Here is an 11,375-nt window from a genome sequence, read left to right as displayed (position 1 = left end):
TTTTCTTCGAATTTCAATTTTAAATACTTTTTATTTAACTTTATACTCGAAATAATCCATACATTTCTATGAGCACGTTCAACATTTTTTCTAAATAAAAATAATAAATTATAATAACTTTTGATTCTATATATCATATAATAATAAATAAATTATAATAATTCATATAAAATAAAATAAATATCCAAAGGAAACTCAAACAACTTATAACATTCAAACTTATTTATAAGACTGGACATTAAACATCTTTAAAGTAGTCAAATCACACAGAATTTAACATACATGAACGTAATTATCAAGTCAAGCACACAAGTAGTCAAATAATTAAATGCTAACACTGTTTCCTATTTAAATATTTCAATAAATTCAGTGAATCAACCAACGTTAGATTCAAAATCTCCACTTGACTCCGACATCAATTCGGAGTATAACTATGATTTTTAAAAATTAGTCCAACACTTTTATTTATTATTATTTGTGGGTGTAGTGATTTTTTTTTTTTTTATATTAGTATGAAAGTATATAGATAGATATCAATCCGATATATAAAATTTTTATATTTATTCGGAGAAATCAAATTTATCACAGAGTAACTTATTATGTAATTGATGTTTTTTTGAAAACTCTACGTCAGCTTTTACAAGACGGGTCAGAATTTTTCGGACAAACACACAACAAAACGAAAAAAGAAAGCTGAGAACGAATAAGATAAGAGAGAAACAGTCATCAGTGTGTGAAGGTTCATCTCTTCCCGACAGCCACCCCCCACCCATCCACTCCCGGGGTGGGCGTAGTGAGCTGTAAGCAGAACACTTGATAGGAAAACTACGTACATAGGAGCAGGTAATCTAGCTATGGTCTTGTGTGTTTGCTGTGTTAATCTTGTTCTTATGCAGCGCCAACCACGACTTCTTTATTGTTCGAGCAAACTTTCTGCTTCGATGCTTGTATGTGGCTGACAAAATTCCTTGCGATGTATCATTCTCAGGAGATCAGCGTACGAAAATTTCTGAGTTGATAACTGATTCTTGGAGGAAAAGTTGCTTTCTTGCCTGTCCCTTTAATGATTTCTCCCCTCATTAATCCTCTTACCAAACATGGGCACAGTGCTTTTCTTAATCAACTTTCCCTTTGTCTTTGCTCATTAATTGTGTCTGTCGGAAACTGCACCAAAGTTATAGGTATAGTTTAATGCAAAGCATGAATGGAATGTCCGGGAAATGCTAAGACTTAAAAGCCACACTTGAAAGGAGAAAAGTAACTAGGAAACAGCTTCTGATTCAGGTTCTGTTTTTGAGTTAAAGAAAGATGTGTTTGTAGTGTTGGATGTTCATAGAAGATTTAGGATCAGCAACTTAGTACTTTTCCTTTCAGTGGAGATGGCTGATCTTGCGTCGTTTTTGTTGATTGTTCCAGGGCATGGATAGTAGCATACAAGAGACGCTGCTGAGTACTGAAGTAGACCAAAAGGGTGATTTGAAGCGAAGGATTCGTGAAGAATCCAAGAAAATATGGAGGGTTGCGTTGCCAAGTATTGTTTCGAGGGTCACTTCGTTTGGAACGATTGTCGTGACACAATCATTTGTTGGACATATAAGTTCGGTGGATCTTGCTGGATACGCACTTGTTCAGACCCTAAGTGTGCGATTTGTGAACGGTATAGTGGTATGTTTTCGTGTTCGATATCCCTTTATCCCAAATAACGTGATCTGACTTGAAGGATGATTTCATTCATCTGTTTCTTAACTTAGTTATCTGCATATTGAGTAGCTCAAAGTATTTAATAAGATCAGCTAGAATGAAGTTATAGAGGTTGAAGCAAAATGTTGAACTGTTAATTACAACTGTGATGGAGAAACCAAAATTCTAAGTGTATCAATGCATTTTTGCTGCTTCCATAAGCTGCATATAACATAATTCAAGAAAGCAAACAAGGAAGACTTACATGTCTATTAACATAACAAGCAGTCTTATGCATACGAATCCACACATATAGTTTGCTTGGTGCCTTACGCATACCCTGTCAACATACAATTTCTGTTCAGAGCTGATTTAGTTTTAGAGGGTAAAAGATTGGAACGAGTTGTGCTGAACTGACCTATCATCTATACCATTTTCTTTTTTCTGAATTGATTTTCTGCAATTCTGGAGAGTAACTCTCCTTCTAGATTTACCCTCTCCATGGTAAATTTACTTGTCGTCTCACAGATTGGAATGTCGAGTGCAACTGAAACTCTTTGTGGCCAAGCTTTTGGAGCAAAACAGTATCACATGATGGGCATTTTTCTGCAACGATCATGGCTGGTCGACCTCACTGCACTAACCGTCTTACTCCCCATTTTCATCTTTGCAACACCAATCTTTAACCTACTTGGCGAGGAAAAAGCCATTGCTAAATCTGCAGGGCACATTTCTCTGTGGTTCATTTTATTTCTCTATAGCATTGTTTTCTCCACGACAATTCAAATGTATCTGCAAGCACAGCAGAAGAACATGGTCATCGCATGGTTATCCGTTATGCAATTTGCGATCCATATTCCCTTGTCTTGGCTTTTCGTCTATGTTCTGAATTGGGGGCTTGATGGAGCAATGGCTGCACTATGTATATCTTCATGGTTCTTGGTTTTTGGAGAATTTGTTTACATATTCGGGGGTTGGTGTCCCGACTCATGGAAAGGCTTCTCTTTGGCTGCCGTCAAGGACATATTTCCTGTAGTGAAGCTCTCAATATCCTCTGGTGTGATGGTCTGGTAAGTCTCTGTCTTACTATTATATGTTCGCATCATGAAAATTATTTCATTACATGAAGAACTGATTGGCGGAGAACGGCATTCTTTTTTGTTTGCTGTCATTTTTTGATTGGTATATGATAGCTTAGAGTTGTGGTACTATGCCATTCTGGTCTTACTGGCTGGATACATGAAAAATGCAGAGGTTGCGATATCTGCCTTCTCTATAAGGTGATCCTTCAACACATTGTCTTAATTTGTATTTTTCCATACTCTGAAGATCTGCTAACTGAAGTTGAATTTTTCAGCCTGAACGTCGTTGCATGGGAATTCATGATCTCCCTTGGCATTATGGGCTCTGCAGTGTATGTGTTTCCTCATGTAACCCAGAGTATACGTGTGATTTTGCGCTATTCTTGTTCCAGAATCGATAACTCTGTTCTCGTTTTCTTTTCTTGAACAGCGTGCGAGTTGCAAATGAGCTTGGCAGAGGAGATGCTAAAGCCACAAAGTTCTCAATCAAAGTTCTGATGGGGACATCAGTTGCAATAGGGCTATTCTTCTGGATTCTATGCTTGGTATTTGGCAACAAACTAGGATACTTGTTCACGAATGAAGAGGAAGTGGTGCAGACTGTGTCGGACCTCTCTCTTCTCCTCGCTTTCTCAGTGTTGCTCAACGGCATTTACCCTGTGCTCTCAGGTTCATCAATCTTTTTGTTCTCTAGTTACATGATCTGTTACCATTATCAATTCAAGTTCGGAAACCTCTTGAACTCCCTGAGGTTCAACCTTTTCTCCGTGCACTCACTGTACATCTCATTATACATTATGCCATAAAGCATCGTCCTCACATTTTTCCGTATACTTTTGCCGTTTGTTTACTATCAGGTGTGGCAGTGGGAGCAGGGCTGCAGACGAAAGTCGCAATCATTAATCTTGTTTGCTTCTATATCATCGGGCTACCAATTGGAGCAGTTCTTGGATATGTATTTCAACTTCAAGTGAAGGTGACACATCTATCCATAACCATTATTTTAGCAATTCTGAGCGACAGCAATACAAACATAATGTTTCGACTGTGGACTTGTCTGAGAGCAACTGCTGCCATACAGACAAAAAATACACATTAAGATGCATGATTACATTATGTATATCTCAAGCTGGTATCGGATCTTGTAGGGAATATGGATCGGAATGATTAGTGGAGTTGTTACTGAAACACTTGCACTTAGTTTCATGACATGGAGAACAAACTGGGATCAAGAGGTAAAAACCATGCATGCATGATTTCTACACCCAAAAACAAGTGAATTAACCGGTTGCTCACAACATTTCTCACTCGTCGTTTTACAGGTATCGATAACTTCAGCACGACTAAAACGATGGTACTTGAAATCTGCAGAAGAGAGTAGGCAAAGTTCTGATCATTCTTGACTTGAAAATATTTGAAGTAGATCATTCCACGTCCCTGGAGAGATTTTCGCCTTTAGTCCCGGGCTCTTGTAACCTTTTTATCTCTCAGGTGATAACTTGAAGAGACAATTCAGAGCTCGATAGTTCTAGCCATATTGATTGAACTAGAGTCATCGCTTTGCCAGCAAAAAGAGGATCCTAAGCAGATTTTCTGGGCAGTTCCGGGAAAATTTTATGTATGCTGTAATGGGTTTTACATATATTCTGTGTAAGAGTTTGGTCAAATTACTTGTAGGATTTAATATTTGCGGTGAGAGAAGCTCTATAACTTTGTATTTACTTCATTTCTCCGTTCAAATCTTTTATTACAATTTACTATTTCATCTCATGTTACACTGCGGGAGTGTTTGCGCGAGTTTCAAAAAAGTATTTTTTAACTTCTAATTCTTAAAACATATTTTTGATGTATTTTGGAATGTCAATTTTTATTTTTGAAACTGCTAAAAAAAGCACTTTTAGGCCAAAAGTTAAAAAAAAATACTTTGGGAGTGTTTTTAGCTACTTTGATTTTTTTTTTAAATAAAATCAACTTCATCTTTTACTTATTTACAGTCATTATAATAATCTTAATTTAAATTTATTATTTTTAATTATTTATAAATTTTAATATTTAAAGTTGATATTGAAATTTTTAGATAATTCGTATAATTTAACATTAATTCAATTTACATTTTCACATATTGAATATTTTATAATTTTTATACTTTTTATTTGTTATGTTATCTAATTAATTATTCCTTATCATTAAAAAATATAAATTAGATATTTATTATTAATTAATAAAATATTTTTTTTGCATTCATCCAAGTTTAATTTTTATGTATGAATCAATAATTATATTACTTAGTGGGAGCATTATCAAATTAAATATCCACTTTTCTATTAATATTTCAGACAAATCAAATATGAAATATACTAAACAAAATAAAATTTATTATTTTTTATGAAAAATAGTTATTATTTTATAAAGTTGAGATGGTAATAAGTGCAAAATAGTTTTTTAACTTTTTGCTAACATTAAATACTAATAAATGTCATAATTGTGAAAGGTTCTTTGTCCTATATACAATGAAAAAAGTCGGTCTCGACAACTATTGCCTACAGATTCTAAATTGCATAGCTAGATTATTACCTAATACTAATTATTAAATATTTATTAAGGGTGCGAAATTTTGATATGCTTTCTTAATAGTATATTTATTATGTGAATAATCGACCCTCGGCCTTTGTCGAATTAAGTGAACTTTGTTGGTCTACTATATATGTTCTTATATTATAATCTACTTAAAGTTGTGAAAAGTGTTGGCGGTCTATAGTGCATAATGTTGGTCTTTCTTGATTGCTACATACAAACACTTATTTCTTTCTTTTTATTTTGATTAGTTTCGACGTCTTATTTTGGTATAAGCAGTAAAACCGTCAAACCATCTGAAATCGGACAAAATTGTACCTTTGATTTTGATTTTAAAATTGACAATTTAAAATTTTATCTTATAAAGCTATCAATAGTAGTTTAATTTTAAACTATTTATAAAAAAATCGAAATCATATCGAGAGCACCCCTATCAAAAATAAAAAAGAAGAAAGAGAAAGCTAAAAAAAAGAATCATTGTCTTAGAAGATTCTTCTTTAATTTGGAGACAAGATTTGATGGCCTTGTCAAGAGCATAGAACTGATAACATTTCCATGGCTCAATATGCTTAACTTTAATTTTAGTTCGATAACTATATTTATTTTTGTTTAGATTCAGTAACTTATAAAATTGCTTATTTTTAGTCCTCTCGTAGATTTTCGGACAATTTTACCCTTATGAGTGCATATGGACTAAAACTGCCTTTCAAAAGTTGCATAGGGTAAAATTGTCCGAAAATCTGCCAGAGAACTAAAAGTAAGTAATTTCGTAAGTTACTGGATCTAAACAAAAATGGGCATAGTTATCGAACTAAAATTAAAATTAGGCATATTAACGGACTAAAATAATACTTTTCCCGTAGGAATATCATGTGATTATTTTAAAGTTTTCGCTAAAATATATATTACAAGAAGTATAAATAAAATTATATTTTATAAATAATTAATGAAATATCTACAGTAACAATTTCCTGATAATATGACAACAAATAATTATCTTCATACATGCGTACCTAATTGTCTTTAATTATTCACAATTTTTATCCAAATTTTTTGGTAATTTAATCACTGTAGAAATCATGAAATTTATTATTGTGATGAGTAAAAAGTCTTTGTCATTAAGTATATATAATTAGTCAAGATAATAAAAGTCATTTTAGTTTACTTTCTAGCTAATTTTTTTATTTCGTTTTTTTTTTCTGTGATACTTTGTGGTATTTATGTGTTAAATGGAATAGAAAATCCAATTTGACAATTTTGTGAAACGAAAGATGGTGAAAGTATTTATTTTTTTTTTCCAGTTTTGGTTTCTTTATAATAATATTTAGAGAGAAAATTTATTTAGTAAAAATAGTTTATTAATTAAAACTTTAAATTTACCATTTTACAATTAATTGTTCATGACGTATAATTACTAAAAGAATGGCAATGTTGGCATGCATTGTAATTTTATTCTCTTTAAGGTTATATTTTGATGAATAATATAAATTTCAAAAAAGATTTAAATTTAAGAAAATGGGTACCACTGATCCAATCCGTTTGTGACCCGACCCTTTTTAAATTTATTAATTTAAATTAATTTTAAATCCAACCAATTTTTGCTTTGGATTCGACCGTCTGGACCCAATCCAACCATCGTATTTGATGCCCCCTATTGTAGAGGATGTACATAGTCTAAACGTTACTAGCGAAGAAATGCTAATTTATCAATTAGAAATTCAAAATCAGAGATGACTAAAAGCGCTACCCACTATAATTATAAGATTAAAATTATATTTTTTTTATCTACATTGTAAACGTAGCGATCCCCCTGAAAGTTTCTTTTTTATATTTGCCTGAATTAACCTCATTATATTATTTTTCCTACTACGGGTAATTACGTTAAATCACGTGCTTATTAATTTACATTAAATACTTTTCACATTACAATATTTACTCTTATTAATTATTATTTTATATTACAATATTTATTCTTATTAATTTTAGTTTACATGATAATTATATTACCACTTTTTTTCTTTAATCATCAATCGGTGATTTTATCATTCCAATTTTAGGAATGAAAATAAACATAATAGAATAAATTATTAACATTTAGAAATTCTATTTTATTCAAACTTTCTATATTATTAGAAGTTCATTTTATATTTCACTTAGCTTGTACTTAATTTCTTGATTTTCACAATAATAAAATAATAATTTCACGATATTTGGTAGAAATATATAAGTTGAATATTTATCATCTGTATATCCAAAACATTAATTATTATTCATATTAACAATACTCAAAAACGAGACTTAATAATTATAAGTTACTTGTATTTATAAATTATATTGTTAGGATTCAAAGATTGTTAATTCTAATCACCATGTTATTAGAATTTAAATTTGTTAAAATTCTGGTAATTAGAAGCAATCAAAGTGATAAAAACGTAATAAAGAATTATTTGGTATCAGTAATAATTCGTAATTTGGGTTTTATTCGGGCATGATACGAAAGAAAACGAAGAAATATCATCAAGTGAACCAAATTTGAAGTATTATTTGAGAATAAATCGGGTAAAATTTGTTTATATATTATTTTATTGAAATTTTCTATTTTTTATTTTCTAAAAGGTTCAATATATAAAAAAAATTGATTTATGTGTTATTCTGAATTCTAACTAATAGAAATGGGCATGGGCAATTTAGTGTTGATCAATTATACAGTAGTTTCATTGTTCTAAACCAAACCACAACTACATGCAATAAGCAAAATTATTATAGCGTATATATTATACAGTACAACAGTGCTCAATGAATAGCATCTCCCTCGACAGGTCAAGAAATACGCCAAAGTCTATATAACGCACAAGAACTAACAGAGCGAGCTAAAGAGGTACTAAGAATCCTCTGTCTAACCTCTTCCACAATGAGTCCAGCAAGTGCGGTCGGTTCTCGCTCGAATTTACTTGCATTTTCAGAACATGCTATTAATTTTTTTTTAATTATATACCAAATTTTATGCGACTTGTGTTGTAATTGGTTAGCAAAAAATAATATTCTTTCATATTTATTTTTTCTTTTTATGTACAAAAATGTATATAATTCATCAATTTCTTAACTTTTAAAAATAAAAAAAAATAATTTAATAAAGTTGCCATTTTTATTTTTTGTATTTTGATTCTCAACGACTAATTTGTTAGTTTATAATAACGTAACTTCAATTATTATAGAGACGCGAGTATGTAAAGCATCTACCAAAGCCAAAAGTTTACGACCAAAGTCCCAAAAGAAAACCAGCTGCGTCGGTGTGTGCTGTTCTTACACCCGTTCATAGTCACATTGGAGTTCAGAAACTTATAGACTTGACACTTAGCTAATTAAGGCATCACCACCACTGTGTGTTGTGTGTGCTTTGTTGGAAAATTTTCAATTTCAACTAATTAAAACCACGTTTTGAAATATTATAATTGGATTTAGAAATCAAAAGCAATTAAAATCACGTTGGAACAAATAATATAAAACAATTAGAAATGCTATTTATTACAAGAAATTTAAATCGAAAACTTACAACGAGAATTGTATCATTATAATTCTCAATCCAATTGTAGTCGTTAATTTAACCGAATTGCAGAATTACTGCTTACCTTGAAGAAAATATATGTTCTGTATCAGTAGTGCACCGGGTACAACGTAATTTCTCACAGGATAAGACGATTGCAGTTCTCTCGATTTTAGCACTATACAGGAGAACACTTTGGACAAACACTCAAAAAACTTATTACCGAAAATAAGTTCAAATCAATAAAATATTTTATAGAAATCTGAGGGAGATCTTCAAAAAATAGAGAGGATTGTTCTAATTTTTTGTGTGTTGACAAGCATGAGAAATGGCCTTTATATAGGCATGGCCACACCTCAGACTAATGCAGCCAATAATGGCCTACTAATGCAGCCATAAAGTGCCTTCAAATCCAATTAAACAACCATAAAACTGCCAAATTATTTCTTGTAACAGCAGGAGATTAAGGGCATGATGAGGTGGTTCAATTTCTTCAAATTTCAATTCTGTGAGTTTTTGTTTCCAAATTAAATTTCAACAATTCCCCACAAACTCATATATTTGAACTCAAGTTCCTGTGATTTGCTTTCAATAATGATACCTTCTGATTTGAACCACTGTCTAAGTTATCTGACATCAGTTGTCACCAGGTCAAATGGAACTAAGCCTTGAATTTGAGCCTTTGAGTGTGACATCGTTTGTTAGTAACAACAAGCCACCAGTTTTGTGTTGATCTTTAGAGTTGGCACTTAGGCCATGTGTCCTGATCCTGTTCGTGAATGCTTTCAGGAATAGTCCAATTCCTTAGTTGCGGCCAAACAACGACATTCACTTATTTTGGTGTCTCCAGGGATGCACTGCTAGCATCTCGTCTTATAAGAATTGACCCCATTTAGAGATAAACTCTTACTATACTTGCAGTAGCAGCACCTTCCAGAATTTTAGGGGACAGACTCCACATACAAAGTATCAGTCTATTTTGGTGCTCTGACATACCCTTACGACTTGTTGATACCACATTGAATCTTCTTTGTGGGATCTCCACTTAGAAGGTTGGGTTGCAGTCATAAATACATCACTGAAGGGTTATCAGTTCCATCCCAATTTGGACTTATGTACTTTGACAGATCTGATCCTTTCATCAAAAAATCAGCTACATTGTCCTTTGTCCCACAAAGTTAATGCCTATTCCTCTGTCTGAAACTAATGCCCTTATAGACTTTAGCTTAACTTAGATGTGTCGTTTGGTCTTTTGATTGTATTTACGACTCCTCACCTTTGCTATTGTGGTTTGGCTATCACAATGTGTAGCAATCGGGCTGACTTGCAATCGGAAGTTGTGATAACAACTCAAATAGTCATTCTGCCTCGGTACCAGTCGTATCTAACGCACATAACTCGACTTTAAATATAGACCGGATTATCACAGGCTGTTTTGTAGACTTCCAAGAGATTGCGTCCCCACCTAAGGTAAAAATATATCCTGAACACCTATTACTCCCGGAGTTTTTGGCTATCCAGCTAGCATCACTATATCCCTCAAGAACAACAGGGAATCTGGCATAATATATGGCTAGTGACACCGTTCCCTTTAGGTACCTCAGTACTCTATCCAAAGCACCCCAATGGGTTTTGTCAGGACAACTGGTGTATCTAACCAGCTTAAAGACAGAAAAGGATATATCTGGTCTCGTACCATTTGCCAGATACTGTAAGCTCCCAATAACTTGGGAATACCTTAGCTGTGCAACCGGAACACCACTTTTATTTTTGAATAAAGCTACAGAAGGATCATATGGTGTCTTAGCAATTCTATTGTTTTGATAACCAAATTTCTTAATTATCTTTTCAATATAATGAGATTGAAAAATGGTTATTCCATCAGTTGACCGAGTCAACTTGATGCCAAGAATCACATTAGCCTCACCTATATTTTTCATTCCAAACTTATTTTTAAAAAATGACTTGGTTCCGATAATAATATCTAGACATGATCGTATTAATAAAATATCATCTACATACAGGCATAGAATTATTATTTTATCTCCTTTAACCTTAAAGTATATACACTTATTGTTCTCATTTACAGCGAAGCAAAACACAAGAATAGTTTTATCAAACTTTTCATACCGCTGTTTGGGTGTTTGTTTAAATCCATATAGAGACTTAATAAGTTTACAGACTTTATGCTCATTACCATAAGCTACAAACCCCTCCAACTGATCCATGTAAATCTCTTCCTCGAGTTCACCATACAAGAAGGATGTTTTCACATCCATCTAATGAATCGGGAGATTATACACCGAAAACAAGTGCTATAAGCACTCGAATTGTAGTCAATCGAGCTATCGGAGAATAGGTATCGAAATAGTCTGTTCCCTCTTTTTGTTTAAACCCTTTAGCCACCAATTTAGCTTTAAACTTATTTATGGTCCCATTAGGTTTCAGTTGCTTTTAAAAATCCACTTACATCCAATAGTAGTACATACGAGAGG

At 32.5% G+C, this 11,375-nt stretch overlaps 1 protein-coding gene across 3 annotated transcripts; it reads left to right on the top strand.

The window, feature by feature from the left end:
- LOC105155759 (protein DETOXIFICATION 24) lies at positions 650 to 4,532 on the top strand. Of its 3 annotated transcripts, none has more exons than XM_011071701.2 (9): positions 650 to 843; positions 1,417 to 1,665; positions 2,209 to 2,750; positions 2,874 to 2,960; positions 3,038 to 3,094; positions 3,193 to 3,431; positions 3,620 to 3,738; positions 3,911 to 3,997; positions 4,085 to 4,532. In XM_011071701.2, exons 2-9 carry the CDS (start codon positions 1,420 to 1,422, stop codon positions 4,163 to 4,165), a joined length of 1,458 nt encoding a protein of 485 aa, XP_011070003.1. In that variant the 5' UTR covers positions 650 to 843; positions 1,417 to 1,419; the 3' UTR covers positions 4,166 to 4,532. The 3 variants fall into 3 exon arrangements, with proteins under 3 accessions (XP_011070003.1, XP_011070002.1, XP_011070004.1); XM_011071700.2 differs by lacking the exon at positions 650 to 843 and adding an exon at positions 850 to 997; XM_011071702.2 differs by lacking the exon at positions 650 to 843 and adding an exon at positions 1,023 to 1,284.

The sequence above is a fragment of the Sesamum indicum genome, linkage group LG2, assembly GCF_000512975.1.
Source record: "Sesamum indicum cultivar Zhongzhi No. 13 linkage group LG2, S_indicum_v1.0, whole genome shotgun sequence".
Classification (NCBI taxonomy): domain Eukaryota; kingdom Viridiplantae; phylum Streptophyta; class Magnoliopsida; order Lamiales; family Pedaliaceae; genus Sesamum; species Sesamum indicum.
The sequence above is the reverse complement of the archived record's forward strand: the minus strand, read 5'-3'. Positions and strand labels throughout refer to the sequence as shown.